We start from the raw sequence: 23,002 nt of genomic DNA on the forward strand, positions 1-23,002 counted from the left end.
GGTAGCGTTTATGTTTTTACTGCTCTCTCTGGGCAGATGAGTTGTGTAGGAGTGTAATACAGGTATCTTGGGATGAAAGTTATGTTCTTCATTTCAGTATATATGTATTCTTAACAGTTTTTTTCCCTTAAATATATATATTTAAAAAACCTTTATATCCCTCTTTTAAAAATATGTTTAGCCTGTAGCGTTCAATCATTTACACTATTTTTTCTCAAGAATGGGTTGGGATGACATTTTTTTGGCTATTAAAAAAGAAAACAGTGGCTTTTTTCATCGCTCAGGGGTTTTCTGTGAGGACTTTATGCTGTGAGCCAGCACACAGCTGATCACAAATACAGGTCTGAAAGATGAATTAGCACCACAGTTGAAAAGAGATCATATTCTTTTGCATTAAGTATAGCATAGGTTGTGGTTTCTTATCATATCATATAGATCATGCTCAATTGGTTTTTGCTTAATTTCTCGGAGTAATTCAGCCTTGCTAAATACATCACGAAAATGCACAAGCCAGGCACAAAAATCTACCTGCTCCCTATCCTAATTATTATAATGATTCTAATGGAAAAAATACTCTTACATAAAAACATAATTTACTTATCATTGGCAAATGGATAAGTAGAATTTTGCAAGAATATGGTAATTGGAAAGCTGATCTCATTGTCTGAAAGGAGAAGAGGTAACAGGGTGGCTTTATGCAAAAGCTGAATTGCTTCTGAAGCACTGTTTTGCACTTGGCAATGAATGCCATAGCTAAAAATCTAGTGAAATTTAAAGCTTTTGTTTAAGAGCTTTAAGTCCTTCCAAAAAAAGACATACAAGAAAAACTTGATCACTAAAAGTGCAAGCCTTGTACGCAGTCTCATTTTGTTGCATGACCAGTTCAAAATCTGTCTTTTTGCTCAGTCTAGACCCAGGTTTGCTCTGAATGTGGGTTTAAGGGCTTGAATCATAGAACTTTTTCATTTGCCATTGCATACCTTTTCCAGAGAGTCTGACCTGCAAAAAGAGACGTTTTGTCCATCCCAAAGTAGTTTTTTCCCTTTATTTATTAATTTCTCTTTTCTTAGGTTTCCTTTTTCGCCCCTTGTTGGCCTTATTTAGTGGGGTGACCATAGAGACACCTACCGGCAAAGGCTGGCAGTGGTGTACATGCACATCCTGAGCCCCACTGCTGCAGTGTGATTATCCAAAGTTCTCTATTTCTGGCTATAAAGGATAATGTCTGCTGAAACCACTCTTGGATTTTCTCTCTCTGTCGTTTTTATTTTTTTTTTGCTTTTAATGCCTCTATACTGACATCCCAGACTCATGAAAGATGATGCTTTGTACTGTTGTGGTTCCTGATCTGTAATAGTTGCAATACCCACATGTGAGCCAAGGATTTTTGGAGTAGTTTGCAATGTACACTGGCTCTGTATTTTGTTGATCCTCTATTCTGGCTCCAAAGGCTAAGCCTTTTAATACTCATTTTTCTCTTTTGAAAGCATTGGTTTTGCAGATTTACTAAATTAGTAATTCATCACTCAGCTAGGTTTATAAATTTTTTCAGTTGCTGGGGATGAACATGAAATAATTGTTGACAGAAATCAGTGTTAGCAGGAAGTATCTTTTCCAGCGCATGGATTTTCTTTTTGCTGTAATGCATTGCATGCCTATGAAACATAAATAGATAAAATATGACACACACATTCCAACTGAGTTACAAACAAATAGCATACATTTTGATATTTTGCTGAATTCAGCAAGGGTTTATAGGAATTTCTGGATCCTTAAGTAATTGAATAAAGCGATTTTTAGAAAGCAAATCAATCCATCAATATTACATGGTCCTATTTTGTTTTTCTTGGAGCATATTTAAAATTGTACATTTGAGGTGTCAAGGTTCAGGAGTCAAGTGCTACATGTGATAAATTAAGGAAAGGTCAGAGGCTATGCAATGCAGTTTCAGAAGATTGTCTACCTCTGCCTTTGCAGCTCATTCATGCTGAAGTGATGCACTCTGGGAATTACTACCAAACTCTGCTCTGCAACATCTGCTCTCCCTAAGTGAGTTAGTGCACGTCAGACATCTTTATGTCAGAATATTGCAGTGATGGATGCAGTCTTCAGAAAATGCTGCATAAAAATCTGGTGTGCCGTTCTGGCCATTAAGTGAAATTACTATTTAAATTAATGGCGCTGTCACAGTTTATCTGTGCAAAGAATGAACGCTGATTAGGGTATTAAGTAATTAGCAATTTATCACACTGGAACAAGGTTGATAATAATTAAAGAAGTAATGGTTTACCAAAGAAACTAGAAAGGGAGTCACTTCTTGTTATGTGAGTGAAATCTTGGCTGAAAAATTTAATTCAGTTAAACAAAGATGAGGTTCACAGCGAAAGAATACAGCTTTGTTTGTTTCAATAGAAAAACAGTTCATTATCAAAATTTTAGTTTGCCTGTCAGAAGTCCCTTAGGGCTGTCTGAGTTGCTTATTAGTATTGAATTGAGTCATTTTCTGCATTAATTCTCTGTTTAAAATTGGTAGAATCCTAGGACAATTTGGAAAAAGGGTGTGAACAAGAGGAAATATTTTACCTCTTGAAGAGCTGGTGATCACAGTTGGATTGCTGTGAATAGAACCAGCCCTGAAAAAAGGTAAAGTATGCAAGTAACATCACCATTTTTAGTCATTCCAGTGATTGGAATGAAATGTTCTGAATGCTTTAGCAGGATCATACCTTCAAAGATTAATTTTCATTATGTATGACTTCTAAGAGAGATTTGCTGCAACAAATGGCAGTGAAAAAAGTGGCCACTCTTGCACATGTTTTAAATGCCAACATATGACAGAAATTACGTCAAAACACAAACTACTTTGTAGATGTAACAGTATATCACAGCCCTGTTTTTTGTGTGATACCTTTCCAGTTCAATTAGAAATAACATTCATTTCATTGCCAATTATAGAGGAGTTTGTAGTGTGTGATTCTGCGTTAAAACTTACCCTTTTCTTTAGGTAGTGTTGGGTTCAACACTGGTATTTCATGTGAATATGTGGAAAATTGCAGTGGTTATGATGAGCTTTTAATTTAAAAATGAAATTATTAAAACCAGAAAAAAGACAGTGGAATTAATTTTGGCAGCTTATCAATTCCACTATAGAAATGCAAATTATATCTAGATACCAACTTCTTGAAGAGTAATTCTTTGTATTAGATGACAGAAGCTTCACTGTGGGTATTTTGCAAGTGACCATTCAGTTCTAGGTACCTAATATGAACCCCTACTTTAAAGTATAAAATACGTGATAAATTCTGGAATGCTAAGATGCACTGTTGAAAGACTGCCCATGTGAGGGGGCTATGAAGGAGACCTGAATGGAAAGTACATGGAAAACTTTCTCAGTTTTTATGTTCTACAAGAAATTTTCATCAACAATCCATCTCCAGCCTGCTGCACCTCGTGCATTGGTGTGGTATTTCACAGCAAGTTCTTAAAAATGTTCAGGAGTGGTGAATGTTGATTGTAGGGGACCCTGTTTGTTCCTCTAATTCTTGATTGTTTCCAGTAGGTCTGGGAGTTAGGATACTTACTTCAGTCACCTCACGTTTGCATTTAATCTCACTTCAGCTAAATCTGCATAATTCCAATTGCTCGTGGGTTTATGCCAAGATATATTGCATTGTGAGCTTTCTCCTTCCTTACCTATTTATTTATTTACTTTCATTTCATATTCAGACATACTTTTGTTTGTTTGTTCGTTTCAGGGATGTTCTGTTGTGGGCAAGAGTACGTGAATAAGTCAGATACCATATGCTGCTCAGGTTCCAGTGGTGAGTCCCTAGCACATGTTAGAAAGAATGACCAAGTGCCAGTGAAATGCTGTGAGACTGAACTTATTCCAAGGAACGAAGAATGCTGTAATGGAGTTGGATATAATCCTTTGAAATATGTTTGCTCTGACAAGATTTCAGCTGGAATGATGATGAAGGTAATTGATAGAAAATCTCTCGGTAGCTCTGATTTGATGATGGAAAGAGAAATACACTGTTCATAACTATTTTTCTAAAATAGGAATATAAAAACTCCTGTGTGCATTATTCATTTTCACATTACATCCATATTAATACCGAATGAGTTTGCCATGATTGATGTTATTGCAATGAATTCTAAAGGAATTAATAATGATTAGCTGCCTCTGTGAAGTGTTGCCCAGCACTTCAGATTAGTACAGTGGCTAAAAGCTGGCATACTAACAAGACTGACATGTATAGCCAGTTTCCATTCTGTGACCACTGTTTCTGATGATGTTCATTAAGTGGAAATTAAAATTGGACTGGCCAGTTCTGAAGTATAAAAATGCTATAACATTTCAATTTGGGCAGGCAGTAGGACATGATTCCCCAACACCCCGCCCCGTCAGTCGCCCCCCCCAAAAAAAAAAAGGCAAAAATAAAAAAAAAAGCAACTGACAATTTCATGATGGACTTAATCCTGATCCTACAGAAAACCAGTGGCCATTTTGGCAGAAATTTCAGCAGTACTAGGATAGGTCCTTTCATACCTAATGAATTACATAGTTTATTCTTACTCTGTTTTAATGTCAGAGTGAACTAAACGCCAGGATGGCTAATTTGGTCTTTTCCAAGAGTGACCTGTGACTGTAGGCATCAGCATGAGACAATTCCAAGTTGAATTCAACAGAAATCTTCAAGAATTGGCATCTTGGTGGTATACATGAGCTGTAAAAATGTTGTCGATTGTTATTACAATTTTTGTTTAAGAAAATGAACATTTCAAAGGATGGAAACCTAATACATGTATATATATATTCTTTTTATAAAATTGTATTTATATTAATGATAAGAGAGAGAGAGAAAATGGGTGAGGGAGAAAAAAAGAGTTGTTTATTGTGAATTCTGCAATATGGAAATCAGAGAGATATCATGGAATTTACCAGTAAAGTAAAGCAGACCCCATCCTGCCATATGCAGGTGTTCCTATATCTTTGTCATTCATCTGATAAGTTAATACAGAAATATTTCTTACATCTTCTCCTTTTCATGTCAAGGTTTTCATGTAATTTCATTTTCAGACTGAATAATTTTCTCCTAGAGAAAATCCAGGCATTGTGATGAGTCAGCTACAGCTCCTCAATGCATTGTATTAGTAGTTTATGCAAGGCAAAAAAATGGCTGAGAAGAGGTTAATGAATTCTGGTAGATAACACACCAGATCCCTGCCTTAGGTATAAAGTATAAACAAAGGAAGTGCTTTGTATTTCACTTACCCACAGTAGAAAAGAGATAGCGATGCTGGCTCTCTGATACGTATAGATTTACTAACAGTGAAAGGGCTGATAGTCTGACAGGTTCTGGAGCTACTTTACATGGGAATCCAATCCATCTACATCCTGCATCCTATATGGATATCTAGCACAATGTAATTTTCAGGAAAGTGCCAAATTTGGGAAATTAAATTAGCTGAAGTTCCTAATCAGCTAAGAAGCTAATTTCAATAGGTGAATTAAGGAAGTGTTAGATATAATCTGTTTGGTTTTCCATCTGAATTTTATGACCTAATGGGCAGAAATATCTGTTGCAAATATGGCAGTACATTTCTTTCTGCTGCAACCTATATTTTATGAGAATTATTGCTCTCTAGCTTATGGTTTGGCAAAAATATTATTTCATGAATTTTAATGGAAAGTTCTGGGTGTTCAGTGTATATTTCAGTGAATTGTTCTTTATGGGTTAAATCTTACATCTTTATGTTTGCAGAGGTCCTCTTATTGCAGCAAAGCTTCTGTTTAGGAGTGATGTGGTAGAAGACATGATTTATAGTCCATGAATAAAGTTCTCAGCCTTAAAAGCTGCCAAGGACTTGCACAGAGCCCTCTTGTGTACTTGGCAAGCTGTGTGAGGGGCTGGGAATTTGCTACTGATTTGCCACAGGGTATTGGCCTTTGCAGGAACAGAATGTTCAAATCCTTGGATAAAATCCTGTTCTCATTGATTCTAGACTCTTCTGTTTTCAACAGATCCAGTCATTTGTGCTTCCAGTACTTAAATTTTGTGATGCTCTCATCCAAGGACCCTAAAAAAAGAAAAACCTGTTTCTTTTAGAAAGGGTTATGAAGCATTAATTATCAAAGACAATAGACAGGCCAAAGGCTGAAAGGGCCTCCCCTATGCTAGAAATATCAATGTCCTCAAGATGGTATCCTGGTTTTGTGTTGGATAAAGATAGAGAAATACTAATGGAAGCATTTATATAGAAAGGAAGATGCGGGAAATATGTTTAAATTTGCCCGTGTATTCCTTAGGTGAAAGAAGAATGCAAGGCTAATGTCCTCTGTCCTTTATCTATGGAGGAAACAGCACAGTGTGGGAAGTGTGACTTTGATCCTAGGGAGAATATCTGTGCGTGGATAAAAGGTTCACAGAGTGCTCCAGAAACGGAGGTAGAAGCAGGTGTGTGTCCAGCAGAAGAGGAGACCGTCTACACAGGAGGTTCAATGCAGTATTCATTTACAGGTAAGGAAAAGTGGCAGACCAGGCTGGTCATTTGCTAGTACAGTTAATTTGCTCTGGAGAAAAAGATGGCCTGAATGCTATCAGATATCCTAATTAAATGTGAGGCAATGTAAAGAAGGGCATGGATCTTCTAGAGTGAGTCCAGAGGAGGCTGCAAAGATGCTCAGAGGGCTGGAGCACCTCTCCTGTGTAGACAGGCTGAGAGAGCTGGGGTTGTTCAGCCTGGAGAAGAGAAGGCTCCAGGGGGACCTTATAGCACCTTCCAGCACCTAAGGGGGCCTGCAAGAGAGTTGGAGAGGGACTTTTTACAAGGGCAGGTAGTGATAGGACATGGGGGAGTGACTTTGAACTAAAAGAGGGCAGGTTTAGATGAGATATTAGGAAGAAATTCTTTATGATGAGGATGGTGAGGCACTGGCACAGGTTGTTCAAAGAAGTTGTGGGTGCCCCATCTCTGGAAGTGTCCAAGACCGAGTTGGATGAGGTTTTGAGCAACCTGCTCTAGTGGAAGATGTCTCTGCCCATGGCAGAGGGGGTGGAACTGGATGGTCTTTGAAGTTGCTTCCAACCTAGGCCATTCTATGATTCTATGAACTGTAGTGAAGTAGAATTCTTTTAAGAAGTAATCTGTGAATCAGGACAGAGACTTCGGGAAAATGGAAGGAGCAAAATTTAGTGAGTACGTAATGTCTAAACCTGCTTTCAGAAGAGTTGATAAAAGTACTGCTGTATCTGAAAATGACCATGACTAAAGAAATGACATCCATTTATATCTGTCTTTAAACACAGAAAAAAAAATGTGGTTTTTTTTTTTTTAGATAAGACTAAGATCATTCGTATGTAACTTTCTTTTTCTAGATGTGAACCTTGAACCTTTTGTGACATATGAGTACAGGGTGGCTGCTTGGAATAGCTATGGAAGAGGTTTCAGTGAAATTAGCAGAGCTGTCACTAAGCAAGATGTGCCACAGGGTGTAAGTCCACCAAAATGGGCCAAAGTAGATAATCGGGAAGACATGATACTTCTGAACTGGGAGGAACCACTTCAACCAAATGGTACTGATATATTTTTTTTAAAGTGTTTGTTCTATCATTCCACTGACAGTGTTCCAAAATCACAAAATATATCTTAATTAGTCCCTGTCACTGAGGTATTCATATTCCTAAGCTCTGCAGGAAGATTTTGCTCTAGGTTGCTATAATTTTCATTGCAAATAAAAGTAGAGTCTTCTTCACAGAAGACTATTTAGTATGTCTTTACAAAGTGCCAAAAAGCCTCTTTTGAGAACAGTTGTAATAATAAGTGTGTAAATATGATCAGAAAATTACAATCATCCTAAAAAGTATTTCGGGATTCAGGGTTAGGGGTGGTGGTACTTATGTTTATTTCAGTAAATCTTGCCTATTATTTTCAAACTGTGAGAAAACTTGGGAGAGCTCTCAATAAAAACTGGGATCTACTCAGATGCTGATGCAGATCCTGAGGAAAGTAGTTTGTAATTGACATTGAGCATTTAATCAGAATGACTATCTGCTACTGTGGTCATGTAGATATTTCATTGGATGTTTTCTGTATGCAGAGTTGAGTATTATCCCATCACACAGGATCCCTCAGCTAACAAAAGGGAAAACTTTCTTTCTGCAATAGGTCTTGTTATTCACTACATCATCCTCCGAAATGGAATCGAGCTTTTTAGAGGAACGGAAATGAGCTTCACAGACACCAGTGGGATCCAGCCATACCGAGAGTATTCCTACCAGCTGCGAGCCTGCACTGTGGCTGGTTGCACAGACAGCAGCAAGGTTGGTGAAGTGGGCTTCATGGAAACTGGTGCCAGGGTTTTATCAGCCAGTGCGGCAACATAGAAATGCTTTTGGAAAGGTGTAATTTGAAGACATGCTGATTATTGAGTAAGTGAAAAAAATATCAATAATCTGATTTGGATTCAGCTACTGACAGGTGAATATTCGGAACCCAAGGCTGATACAAGCAAATGGAGGAAGAAAGAAGCATCTCAGTCTTGGCAAAGCTGAAATTGCACTGTAGGAACTGATGTTTGTTAAAGAGAAAGCTGTACATGGCAGAATAGAGTAAGGAATATTAAAATGCGCTTTCTCTAAACCGGGAAATTAAATTTTTGCTTCTCACTAGGAGTTCTACAGCCTTTTCTTCTCTTGCTATTTCTTAGATCATCTGCTTTAGTTATAGTCTATCAATTTGTTCAACACACTTCTGACTCTTCCACTCCAGTGGAAAAGCCTCCTTTCGCTATATTACTCTTTGCTGGCTTTCCATGTGTGTGCCTGCTTCAGGCTTTACTGTCCCTTTGTGTACAACCTGCCTCAGCTTTAGTTTTAAGCAAACAGGATCTCTTACCTCCCTTTCTTACAGTTTCATTTCCTTTTGTATCACTTTGAATCATGGATGCCTTTTACCAACATTACTATTTAACCAGCTCTAGGTTTTATTCTGCAAAGTACCTGCCTTATTCATCATTTGCAAAAACTATTTCTTAACTGAGGTCTTTTTCATTGTATTATTCTTTCCTCTATGAAAATGAATTTCTAGGACTACAAGGGTAAGGTCTGTGGGGCAGAGGTGGGGAGTAATGACTATGTTTTGTAATTATAATATCTGTGGGATGGAATTTTTTTTATTTGCAGGTGTTTAAATGTTTTTCTTATTCATGCAAATCTCAGCCAGAAGTCTAAAATAAAAACCACTGCTGCAGAGGGATGAAGATAGGTGGATCATTCTCTGCCTGCACACAGAGCTGTGGTCTGGGAGCTATGTAGGCACAGTTGCTGCAACCACTGACCTCATAATAAATCCTGCTTATTTCACTTGCCTGTAATTAAGGAGTTTACTGTTGCAAACACTGAAGTCTGCAAGTAGGGACTGATTCCACCAAGTGCACTAAGACAATATATTATAGAGGGCACATTTTATATTTACAGCATAATATAAATACTTTATGGTGGTAATAACAGAAAAAGAAAAGTGATTCTCAAAGAGAAAACGGCCTGACTCACTTATTAAACCAGTATAATTTGGAAATGCCTCTTCTGTAGTTGATAGTGGAGATGTTTCAGTAGAAAATTATCTTTTTTCCTTTATTTTTTGGTAGAAAGAGATTAAAAAGTGCAAACTTATTCTATCTTTCAAAGTCTTTAGATTCCTTGCAGTAGTATGGAGTTGCAGATAACTACAATAGAGTTCAGATTGCATGGGATATATGGAGGCTTAGCCCCATGTTTACTGGTGCTTAAAATATATGAAATCAGGCAGTTAAAATGCAGAGACACTGACAAACCATATGGAAGAGAGTTATCAAGAGTTCTCCAGCAATACAGTTTTTGTTGTTTTACCCTGTGCCACACACTGCAGCTAAAACGTGGTGAACCTGTTGTGATAAATTGTAGACACAGACTTATGTGATGTATTCAAGGTCAGATTTCATTGTGAAACAGGAGGAAAAAAGTAACTAGTTCTCCAGACCCTTGGTAATGATATGCCAGCCCAAACAACATTTTAAAACAAAAGTGACATTCTCATTGATCATGGTATCTAGTGTACTATTACATTAAATTGCTGTTTAATTCATATGTCTTCAGGTAGTTGCAGTCACTGTCCAAGGAGTCCCCGAGAGTGTTCAGCCACCAGAAGTCAGTGCTCTGAACTCCACAGCATTACATTTAAGCTGGATTGCGCCCAAGAAACCAAATGGGATCATCAGAGAGTACCAGATCACTCAAGTGGGGAGAGGACTTATATACATTGACGCTGCAGGCAGAATGCAGCACACTGTGTCAGGTAAGGAGGCAGAGCTCTTTGACAGGCTAATGCCCTGTCCTTAAGATATAAGACAGTATTAATATATTAAAAATGCCACTTGTCAGGAACTTTGAAAAAAAAAAAATCTAAGATATGTAAAGTCATGATAAAGCATTCCAAACTGTGCACAGTACTGGGGATTTCAATCTCTTTCATTTCTAGCTGCTGTTTGTTAAAATATTAATAGATTTAATTTCAAAATTTTAAAATAAATCTATCCATCTTGATTGAAGATGCATGCTTTGCGGTGTGCTCAAGGACTCAGATATTCTGTGTAGGCTTGCCATCCCTTCATACAGATTCAACTCTCTCTTTTAACATCACTGATGTGCAGTAGTGCAGTATTGGATGTGTAGCAGTGTATGATCAAGAGGGATCCAGTAGTTTATGTCTGAGATCATAAAAAAGAAGGAAAACAGAACAGGAAAGATCCCAAATTCTGTTTATAATATTATATGTTGCTTATAGCCATTTTCTAAATACTTGGTGAAAGAAGCTTTATTCTAGGGATTTTGGGGGAAAATTTGGCTCAGACCTCAAATGTATTATTTTCACATATTCAATTTTTAGTTATTTCTGAATGTTACACTAAAGCAAAATTCTTCTTAGAAATGTTTCTATTGAACACAGAGCAGGAACATAAGCATTATGGGATATCTTTTTTTTCACTCTTTGACCTCAGGTTGCTCATCAAATTTTTATATCTCACAAATGCATTAATTTTTCCCTGTTTTTTTCCCCATGAGTAGGAAATTTCAAGATTCATATGTTGTACACACCATATGATAGCCGGCCAAAGAGCAGAAGTTGACTTAAGGGCACATAAATCCCCCAGAGCATAGATGGCACTCTCAAACACCCCTCAAAGCATGAGCCCCGAGTCAGGGTGGATCCCGTAGTGTTTTAAAAGAGTTTGTCTCTGCTGTAGTCACTCACAGAGGAGCAAGATTACTGTTCCTCTTTGACAATACCATGCTCAAGTGTGAAATTCATCATCATTGTATTACTCCTATCTCCATATTCAGTGCTTCTGGACATGAGATATTAGCCAGAGTTGGTGGTACATGTTTTGGAATTGCTGTTGTAAGTTTACACTGTAAAGAAGGAACATTCCAACAAGGAGTGATTTATCGAACCCATTGAAATATTTCTCATGCTCCTCCAAGGCAGTTGTAGCTCCATTTTAATGCCAACAATACTTACCAGTTGGAAGTGAGAGGAAATGAAATTAATTCCTGAGAAGCAAGGATCTTTTTTTCTTTTGTCTGCCTGTCATGTTGAGCCACTGTCCAGTGCAGCCATGTTAAGCCAGGAGTGAAATAAGTGATCATTCCTCCTGACAGGCATAATCAAACCTTGTGCTGTTTTCTGCAGGAGCTTCCTTGGGTAATAATGTGGAATTCATGACAGTGATTTAGCAATGTGGGTAATTATTGCTCTCTAAATTAAAAGAATACGATAAAAGAACCAAATTTACTTCATACATAATCTCAAATGTTTGAACTGTTCGTCTTATTCCCTGTGGATGTATGTTTCGATTTTCCTATTATCCTTGGTTTTTCTTTTTCTTTTTTTTTTTTCCCTCTCCAAAACTGCCTGCTTTCCCCTGAGCAACAGTTGAACATTAATGAAGCTGTAGCATTAGTATTTGTGGAGACTTTGAATCTCGGGTCTCACAAATAGCAGACGTGAAGGCTAGCACCTTGCCACGGCACCATTGTCTTGCTGCTTATTTTTAATTACATCAAAGCTTTGGAAACATGATCCCACAAATGCTTTGTGGGAATAGCGGTGAATGTGCTCATCATGTGAAATCCATAAATTGCTTATAATCCTCTCAAGATGTTAAAAAAAGCATTAAGTAATTGAAGACAGGAAGTCCTCAGTTAATTATTTAGAGGTGTTATCAATGCTTTAAGCAAACTGAAGCATTTTCTGCTATCTCACTGAGTTGAATGCCACTGGGACCTAGGGGCAGCAGCCATCATCTTCTCATATTCTCTAATGCAAACAGCACATGGCAGCTTGTCAATAAAAGACCTTTTTATATCATTTATTACTGAACACTTCCAGTACCCTGTACAGAACAATTTGGATGACAGTTATGGCATTGTTTCACTTTGTGTTACTACTACTTTACAAATGGGCCTGCTAATGCTTTGCAGTGGGGCCAGGCAGAGGGGTAAGACTGAGGGGAATAATTAGGGGGATTGTAAAAGAAAGCCAAGAGTGCCCTCTTCAGCAGCAGCAGGTGGGTTTATAGAAAGGATTCTTCTCAACTCCCCCCTTTTAATACACTAAAGTTAATATCCCAAGTAAGAGGCTTTATCAACAATTCATAGGATCAATCATTTTTAGGTCAAAGCCAAGGAAGATAATTGATATTTATTTTAGTAAAAGAAATGATAGTAAGAATACTTGATGACCAAGTAGTTTGAAATTCTTTTATCTGAACATATTCTCCATTTCAGGGCAATGAAAACTGAAGAGATACCAAAATGTTGTCACTGGTCAATCTATCTCCATATGCAGCACTGAATCATTAATATTATTTATCTAAAGGAAACTCTTGGGGGTGGAGGGGTTGTGTGAGGCTGTGGTCAGCAATCTGACATCCTCCCAAGTAAAATTCCCACAGCGGGGCCCAGGAGCGTTATCCTGGGAGCTAATTACTGACCTTGCTGGAGCCATACCCACAAATGGAGACAAACAGTATCAGAAGGAATTGATTTAGCTAATAGAATGAGGCATTCTTAAAAAAACCCCAGTGTTTCACAGCCTTTTGGCAAATGGCAAATGCTGCAACAATATAAGACTGCTTAAGTTGACCAAAAAAAAAAAAGATTAAAAATTCCCCACAATCATAAACCAAAAAAAGAAAAGGAGGGTAGAAATATCCTCCAGTGAACGATCAAGTAGAGACATTGGAAAAACAAAATGCTGTTTATATTTCAAGATTATCTTACTTGTTATTTTTATTATCAATCACATACATAGATTTGCACAGAGCTTCCCAAAGCATGCATAAGACAAGGTGTCTAATGCAAAGCTTTAATAGTCTAGATAAAAATCTGCTGTGACTGCTCCATGTATGGCTAGAATTTCAGGTATCAGAATTTCACCAATAAATTTAGTGAAACCATGTGCTCTTTTTTTAATGCTCATTTTTCTCATTAAAGTGTAGTTGTAAATGAGTATTGCTTTATTATGCATGTTTCCTTTAAAAGTGAACATGACTCCCTTTAGGGGAATTCAAGTAATTTGTTGCCACAGTAATCTTTTCTATCCTGAAATGTTAAATACTTGGCTTTCCTCCATGCCTTTGCCTTTCTCTAGTCTGCAACTGTCATTTTCTCCCTCCTTACTTTTATACACAGTGTTCAGATGGTTTTTCTTCTCTTCCAGTTCATGATTAGGTTACAGCAAGGGCTGTCCCTCTGAGTCATCTCTTTATTTTCTCTCCTTCACATCTTGTTCAATTTGTTAAGCAGCCTGCGTGTCTTCCATTCAGTATTTTACCTTCCTATGTAATTGCTGCTTCTTCTTTCACTCTATTAGTTTGTAATATATTTTAATTAAAATATCTTTGTGTTGGGTGTAAGCAAGGATTTTTTTATAAACAAAGATCTGGCATGGGCTTTTTTTGTTGTCAAAGAATTGCATTGTTCTTGAAATAATTCAATTTAGACACAGGAGCTGCATCAAGAGTACACTGTTAAGACCACAAAACCACATGCGTAAACATTGACCTGTATAATACGTATGAATTGACCTGTATAATCCTAACTCAGCCTCTTTCACACAAGCAATCTGCATTACACAGCAGTACAGTCATTTGTGCACAGGGTTACTGCCTCGTTCAGTCCACAATCTGTGCCTCTTCCAGGGAGGAATAAAATGAAGCTCCTATATGGAGGATGGCTGCCTCAGCTTTGGCTGTGTTTAGTGGATTTATTCCTTCTGGGAGTCTCAGTGTAGATGGGCCTAATTCTGCTTCTGCCCAGAGCTACACTGGGACAGTGCCAGCCCAGAGGGACCAAACGTGGATCAGTGAGGGGCTGGTGGCATGGACTGCCAAAGGGAATGGCCTCACATCCAGGGCTTTCATATTTGTTCAAGCTGTGGTACTCAGGAAGGCATGCCTCATTCTTTCACAGTTTGTCACAACCACGTCTTCCTCATTTTCCTTACGCTGCCTGAGACCTGAGTTTCCTGAGCTCTCAGAGCTGCAGCTGAAGGCACCAGCTGTGCTTGGATAGATGAAGTTTTGCATAACACTAGGTAGTCTGACAGTCAGGTCCCAGGCATCCCAAACAGCCTCCTGGCAGCTCCAAAGAGATTTTTGGTTCTCTCAGTCTCTTTGAGTTAGTATCCTGATTCTGAGAGAGAAATCTTCTTCTTGTGGTTTTGGTTTGTTTTTTGGGGTTTTTTTGAGTTTATGTGGGTTTTTGTGGAGTTGGTTGGGTGAGATTTTTTGTTTTGGTACTGTTTTAAGACATTTGGAATGCTCAGCTGGTTGGGGTTAGTAAAGCACCGCTCCAGGGGTGGACACTACGAAGAAAAGTCTCAAATTACACACAATAAATCAGGCCAGAGACCACATGTTGGAGGCAGTTTTAAAAGGACCGTGCCACAAAGCCTGTGAACAAAAGGGGATCAGTTTGTATTGTACAATGTCCTGGCACTGGGATTTCCTACTTTTTGAGTGTTTAGTTTTGCAATTTTAATACTTTCAAAGAGTTTTTGTGTCTGATTTGCTTCTTGTTGTAGTATTTGTATCCTTTGCATTTAGGAACAGGAATCTTTAATGTATTATGAGGTGTTGACAAGTGGGTCCTTGAAAACATGAGAAAGGGGTTTTCAGTGTTTGTGCCTGGTAATATCTTAAAGATCAGTTTTGAGAAATATCCAAAAGAGTCGCTATGCAGAGGTGCTGTATTGTGTGCTGGAGGGTGCTTTGTGAGGAAGGATGATCAGCAGTTCAAGCTGAGCTCTAAGGTGATCTCACAGTGGTCTGCATCTTTAACAATTTAATGACAAGAAGCCTTTAATGGGTGCACAGATTTGGCTATTCTAAAAGCTTAGTATCTTAGCCAAATTATGAGTGCGATTTTATGAGGAGCCCTAAAGTCAAATTCTTAAGCCACAGGCAATTTGATGTCAAATCTGAAGTCATTGACACACAGCACAAGGATGTTTGTAAATTTCCGTGAAAAAGACAAAGCAATTTTCATCTCATTCAAGGATGTTCAGCATGGAAGGTTTGAGCTGAAAAAAAATTTTTGAAAAATTAGAAGTATGTAAAATTAATATCTTGTAATGAGAGCTTGGTTGTCAGTTCAGCTTCTAACTGCTTTGTAGCATTTATATTAAGTCTTGTAACAAATAGGGAAAAAAATAAGGGGGAAATGAGCAAACAGAAATTGAGAAGGTGACAGGAGTATCCTTGGATTTGTTTGCAGTGTAGTAGAAGGTTTCATGTACAAGTGAGTATTTTATTATCTTATTATTGCAAATGTACTTGTAATAAATTTTCAAAACATTACAGACTACATGTTTGCAAGTCCAAAACTTTAAGCAATTGCACTTTCAGGTGTTTTTCTGCATTGCAAGTGTCATCTAAATTTTTTGATTTAAAGCTGATTCAGATCTATGAGGGACATCCACAGATCCATTGCAGCATAGGCAGACATTCAATCTGAATTTTTTTGTTGGGTCTTTTAAATCAGTAGAGAATTTATGTCTAAATTAGTGAGAATTCACCATTTCAGTATTGTTCAGATGTAATATAAGAATGGTTCGTTTTGCCAAAAAAGCGAAAAATTAACATTTAAGTCCAGTAACTTTCCGTGTAGAGATACAATTCTTGGAATGAATGATGTCAATATCTCAGGCTAACCTCTGTTTGCTCTTTCTAGGTCTGCAGCCATACACTAATTACAGCTTTGTGCTTATTGCATGCACATCTGCTGGGTGTGCTTCCAGCCAAGCACTTTCAGGTCAAACTTTACAAGCTGCTCCTCATGGTAAGGGAGAAAGTCATTCTTGTAGAGCTGCAAAGAGATGGTCATACAGGCTTGTATTTTCTGCTGGTTTAACAAGGTGCCCAATTCCACTGTCATCCATCAAGCTATCATGTAGATATTTACAGAAGAGAATCTGACTCTCTTGGAGTTTTTGTATCTTGCCACATTCTCTTTACTGCCCAGCACTGCATTTCTACTTTCTTTTTGTGGGAATTTCCCCAAATTCATCTGTAAGTTAATGAAGTTAGAGTTAGAAGATGAATATTTTTTAAAGGACAAATAAATATGCAGAGACTACTGGGCCTATGAAGGCTGCAGCCTTTGGCCTTGTTCTCCATTAATCTTTACCTTGTCTAATTGGTTGCATTTGTTATAGGATAAATACAGAAAGTATGTTAAATTCTGTCATTCTCTCTGGCAATATTTTATGTTTTCATTACATTGCTGCAAACAGCTGCACGAAGTATGGGAAAGGAAAAAAAACACCTTTAAGTTTCTGCCATAAAATTAAAGTAGTATCATTATGATATCAATAGGGGTATGGCCAAAACCTCATCATATCACAGTCAGCTCAACAGAAGTGGAAGTGTACTGGAGTGAACCAAAGGAACCCAATGGACTCATTACTCATTATCGATTATTCCGTGATGGAGAGCAGATTTTCCTGGGTGGCAGTACAGACCTGAATTTCACAGATGCTAACCTGCAGCCTAACAGTAGGTAAGGCATGTTAAAGAGCTCTGGTAACAGGTGAAAGGCCTTGAAAAACACAGGTACTTGTGTTAGTGAAATGTACAAAATATAACTCACTGTGAACATGAGAAAACTCTCTTACAATATTACTTTATTACTGAAAATTGGTAGAGCACTTTTAGGAGTCTTTCAAATTTTAGAAAGGCCTTAATAAAAAGACTTCTATTTTTTTGTTGTTGTTGCTGCTTTTGAGGATAGGTCATTCTGATTCAGAGAAATGAAGCTTTTTTATTATTTTTTTTTCTTGTCTGGTTCTTGGTAGCTCATTGGTAGGTATTTTTCCATCATGGAATATACTCTGAAAAATTCCAGGTTTTGTATGACAAACAGCACTGCACATGGTATAGAATGTTTCAGTGTATATTGAACATACAGGCTCAAAATGACTGCTGATATTTTCTTATGTAAGCTAATTTGAATTTTAGTATTGGTATTTAGTAAAGTATTTAGTATTAGTATTTTAGTATTAGTATCTAAGGTTCTATGATTATTATTCTAAGTTACTTCTCTCACATTAAGAAAACTTAAATGTGAAAATCTTCACTAATGCAGTATTTGTAATACTCATTGTATTCCCTTTAAATTGGTGAAAACGGAAATGTTCTGTTACTGATATGCCTAAAGCTTCTAACTGCAGTGTCTACTGATCTTTTTGTGTTTGTGCAGATATGTTTACCAGCTGGAAGCCAGCACTTGGGGCGGCAGCAACACTAGTGATAAATATGTTATACAAACACCAGTAGGAACACCAGAGAAAATTCGTGTCCCATATAATGTCACAGTAATTGATGCATATTCTATATTTCTAGCTTGGGATGTGCCAGGTAAAAATGCATTTCTATGTAGTACTCTGTAGTAAAATGAAAGGATTGAAAAATTAGTATATCCAGGTAGGCAGCTGAATCATTCTGATATTTTTATTCTTCATATTTGCTACTAGTGTTTGTGTGATTTAAATAACCAGTATGTAAAGCTGCTGTGTCCTAGAGATGTATTATTTTAATAATATTGACCTAGATACTTGACATGGGTATTGTGAGGTTTAGCTGATCAAAACTCTGTATGTTTTGGTGGTGTAAACTATTGCTGAGTGCAAGTATTAAGGAAAAAACCCAACAAATTACAAGTTTTCTCTTCTGTTCATGCTAACCTGAGTTGTCACCAGGGAAACCTGACAATCTCTTGGGTTGTGTGACAGAGATTCTGTGCTAGCTTTGGCCTGATGAAATTTTACTTGCTCAAGCACCTTAGTGTTATGTGGATATGTTACCTTGCAGTATGGTGGGTCAGCAAAGGCCCAAAAATATTTTTTCTCTAGTTACTCTTCTCCTGAACATGATCAGGTGGCCTTCACCTGTTACAGAGCTGGGCTGAGAAGGAATAATTGAATTATAGTATCTTTCTATAAGAGAAGCTATGCAGTGTTTCTTAACATAACTTAAGTGATTCGTGCACTTTACCGATGTTATAAAAATTATATGCTGTAGTTGTAGGACCATGAGAGCCTTGTAATGAACAATCTTTTGTCTAGTGTGGTTCATCTCCAACAAGGTGTTTTCTAGTTTGTAGATACTGGGTTTTTTCAGTTAAAAGTATGTCAGTTTTTTTAGAAACTTCAGATGTTTGCATATTGCAGTAATGTCCATATGTGTTTTATCAATGAATTCATGGAAGTTTTTAATATCTTCTCTTCCTAATTATTTAAGATGTTCTATCCTTGCTTAGCAAAGGTCAATTGGCATTAAAGTCACCTAGTAAAAGTATTTTGCCTTCAAGACTGGGATTGCAAGTATTGTGGCAGTGCTTAGCAGTGCTCACCCTACCCATTTAAGCAATGATTAATAAATCTATAATACCCTGAGCTGTCAATCTTTTAGTTTTCAGGAGCACAAAATCCATTATAGAAATGCTATAATATATGAAAAAGATTAAAATCTTAAATTAAACTTTTCCCCCTACTGCCTGAAAGGATTTAGAACTCAGCAGAAGGCAGGTGAATTCAAATGGCATATAATCTACAGTTGGCTTTATTGGAAAGTGACTCATGCTGCATTATAGTTTTGATAATAAATATAATTTAAGGCACAAAATATTCAGCAACATTATAAATAGATTTAAAACATAAGAATATATTGGAATAGCATAGGCTGTGAAGAGTGGGGTGTTTCCCAGAAAAGCTTGTCCTTATTCTAGACCTTTTCCAGCTGCTTAGATTCCTGTTACTCACAGTGGGTTACAAGCCTGCGAGGAGAACCAGGCTCTGTGGAGTACATTTGGTTATGCTGCAATTTAGATTATGCATACAAAGGTCCATATGTTCCTGAAACCACACAATCAGAGGGATGAGGAGGAGGCTGGAAATTACGGATCTGCAGAAGATGCAGGGTTCATGTATTCACACATCTGTAGAAATCATTCTCCTCAGATGGGGAAGGAACATGGCCTTCTTTCCAGATATTGGGTCACACCTTGAACACTTATCTCATTTCCACGGATATTTGATAACTTGGACCCTTCCTCTCTGCCTTCTTGTTGTGGGGCCAATTATTTAGGTTTTTAAATATGAATACAGCACATACTGTGCTTCTGTTGGGTATTGTCCTGGTTTCAGCTGGGATGGAGTTCATTTTATTCCTAGTTAAGAAAAAGACAGGAAAGCTAATCTTGCTGTTCCTTTTATTATAGCACTTCAGGGCTACCAGCTGATACTGTAGGAATGGGGAGTACTAAAAGCAGAGAAATGTTACTGAATGTTACTGAAAGCTACTAAGTGCTACTAATGCTAATAAAACCTGTGTGCAGAAGCATAGTTCTAGGCAGGAGCTAGCAAACTAATTCTTGACCCTTCATAATCCCGCTTTATGCTCAGTCTGAGGTCCCTTCTAGAGGTTTTTTTCCTTAAGAATAAGACTGCAGAGGATGCAGGTGGAGGTTTATTCTGAAAGTTCTGATCTTCTGGAGTAGCATAGATCCTGTTAACATGTCCTGTGCATACAGTTGTCTGGGGTCACATACATCCCCATCTTGGTAGGATTAGCCTGAAGTGTCTACTGCTTCTTATCCTTACTTATGTCCGTGTACACAGAGTAACTGTATTTTTTTTCTGATCTATTTCCTTTCTGCACATGAATCCTTGTCTCACAATTGGCTATATTGAAGTAACAATATAAACTTATAAACTCAGAATGCACCTTTACTTATAAGGATTGTCAGGCTTGGCAGTCACTCTTGGACAAAACTGTTATTTTCACTGGTATAGACTCGATGTCAGAAAAGGTGCATTTAACTGACAAAGTTTTGGCGAGTAGGTACTTGTTCATAGTGTCTTCCTGTCTGTGCAGATCAGGGCTGCTTTGGCATTCTGTGTTATCTACTGTAATAAATTTGGATCAAATAATCATCCTCAGGATTAATTATGGACATATCCTATTACACAGACCTTCCTTTTGGATGGTTTAATTATAATGTTTCATCATCTGTAGTATATCTAAATCCTGTGCCTTTATAGATAGGTAGCATTTCAAAACTCCTGACTTAGCTAAAGAGCAAGGTGGCCCAGTAGTGGTTAAAGTGATGGATTCAGAAAAAAATATTTGACTCACCTCACTCACTATGGAAAATAGGACTTTATTTTCTGCAATAGGTATTGCATTATCTTGTGTGGCACAGGCCTCAGGGGCGCGGTACATTTCACTGATATGCTACAGAAGGGTATGTTACAATTCTTATGGAACAACTATCAGCACCATGGATAGAGGCAGAAGAGATGAATGGAAAAAGAACCCCACCACATAATTTCCCCAAGGTATATCCATAAATGTTATTGATAGGTAGCCATCCTGCATTCCAGCCCACTGACAACCCCACTGGTCCTCAATGGAGACCTGACCCTTCTGGGTGTCTTCAGTTGCTGCTGGTGGTAACTTGAAAGCTGAACATACTCAAGATAGGATCCTGTCATCTGCTCCTAAGATACCTGCTTCATATGTTAATGATCATCTGGATTAAAATATTTTCTTCTTCATCATGTTGTAATACTCCATCTGCCTCTAGGTTTGCTCATCAGTTGGAATGAAAGTTGTATAAAATGTGGATTTTAGTGTATTCTTCTTGGGATCAAACATGGTGTGTAAACGCCATGTATTTGTCACAGCTTCCCCAACTAACCTGGTTTCTTGTGGCCTAAAAACGGGACTTTTGATGAGCCGATGTCACATTCTCTCATTTTTGGTTTTTTTGAGTAAATTGTTGTTTGCTTCACCTCACTGTAGGACAAGCTTTTCAAGCTCAATATCCAAAGTTCTGCATCTTGCAAACAGTCAGCATCTCCAGTTGTTACTGTTTTCAGAGTCTAGGTGGGAATGCTTGATGCAACCAGATTGAGACATCTGGATATTTGAAGCATAATGTAAATAGTTAATCTCAGAAAGCCAAATAGATGGATTGTTTTGTTTTGTGAATTTAAATATTAAAATATAATTTTAAAAGACATGATGTTCCTATTTCAGTATTTGTTTCCTGTAAGTGAAAAAGTTTAAGTATTTTGCTCTAATTGTGATTGGATTACACATCATAGTAAACGATTTTTCAACAATTGATTTCAAACAGATTTTAGGTGACCAGTCTGTACGTCTGTGGCTTTCCCCCCCCACTTCTAAGCATCTTGTACTGCAAATTCTATTTTTGACCTAGCCTAGTTTTGAAGTACACAGAGCCGTCAAACCTAATTTGCAGAGTTTTGCACAGAATTGTCCATTAGATGTTATCCAAATACACCCACAAAAACCCAGGGTTTCATTTGATTGATTTGTCCCATTGCAAAATGTGCACCTGCTGTGAAATGAAGTCGCAGAGAAAAAAAAGTGGAATAATTTAACTTTTTTATTTGTAAAGATAATCAGGGTTTTTCTGATTACATCTTAACTTCATAAATGTTAAATAACCTATCAGCATCTAGTTGTTGTAAATTATGAAAAAGAGTATTGCTGGGAATATTAACCAACTAAATCCTTGTTCTTTAGTGAACATGAAAATGTGTTATGGCAGGTTGTCATTGTGCTCGTGGTAACTTTGACACCGAATAACAAAACTGCCATTTGCACTTAGGGTAAATTGGTTCACTTGTGCTTTTATGGTTCCTTTTATTCTGACATAAATTTATGAACTCTGAAACTAACCAAGTCGTGTGGTTTCCCAGCTGACTTTAACAAATATGCCCATTTCGTTTCCTTCAGTCATCAGAGCACACAAGGTAGTGGTTTCAGACTGGCTGCAGATGCTAAAGGGTGTTCTGAAAGAAAGGGGATTTTTTACAAATTTCTGTGTTGTAAGAGTACATGTTATAATTTTTCACATTAGAAAGTGATCCTTTGATCTTAGTAGTCAATGAATTTGATCAGAGTGTAGAAGGATTCCATGGGACATTGGAATTTTTCAGGATGCTTATGTGATTTTATTTACAATTTCATTTTCACTTCTTGAGAGTATTTTTTCTCCTGAGCATATTTATTATTGGTATCAATCCTAATATAGTGCAACTTTTAGCAGAATTTTAAGATTTTGTGTTTCAGTTGTGAGGTGGTGTTTTTTTAATAATTTCTGATATGGACTGAGCACTGTCCAACGTTTTTGGATAGGTCCGTTATTTTGAAATAGGTGTCCTTTGCTGCATACTTATGGCTGGATTCAGCTGTCCTTGTTTGTATTTAATCTTCCTTGGGAAATCAAGCATTCTGAATAGTTTCAATTTGAAAGGTTTCTGGTGATTTTGCCTAGAATAAATGCACTGATCAGATGCACAAAACTCAATTATATCACTTGCATAACAGAATGGGTTTTTCTGGCTGAAATATCTGGTTTCAGGA

At 37.4% G+C, this 23,002-nt stretch overlaps 1 protein-coding gene across 3 annotated transcripts in view; it reads left to right on the forward strand.

The window, feature by feature from the left end:
- USH2A (usherin) overlaps positions 1–23,002 on the forward strand; it is a 322,330-nt gene that overhangs the window by 289,277 nt on the left and 10,051 nt on the right. For all 3 annotated transcript variants that reach the window (XM_042051713.1, XM_042051712.1, XM_042051714.1), the window contains 8 exons: positions 3,756–3,979; positions 6,314–6,524; positions 7,383–7,580; positions 8,173–8,327; positions 10,140–10,338; positions 16,278–16,385; positions 16,922–17,105; positions 17,805–17,962. In XM_042051713.1, coding sequence (XP_041907647.1) covers positions 3,756–3,979; positions 6,314–6,524; positions 7,383–7,580; positions 8,173–8,327; positions 10,140–10,338; positions 16,278–16,385; positions 16,922–17,105; positions 17,805–17,962 — 1,437 coding nt within the window. The remainder of the gene's footprint in view (positions 1–3,755; positions 3,980–6,313; positions 6,525–7,382; positions 7,581–8,172; positions 8,328–10,139; positions 10,339–16,277; positions 16,386–16,921; positions 17,106–17,804; positions 17,963–23,002) is intronic.

The sequence above is a fragment of the Corvus kubaryi genome, unplaced genomic scaffold (genome assembly GCF_017639235.1).
Source record: "Corvus kubaryi isolate FWS band 111438036 unplaced genomic scaffold, C.kubaryi_AGA036_p1.0 76, whole genome shotgun sequence".
NCBI lineage: Eukaryota > Metazoa > Chordata > Aves > Passeriformes > Corvidae > Corvus > Corvus kubaryi.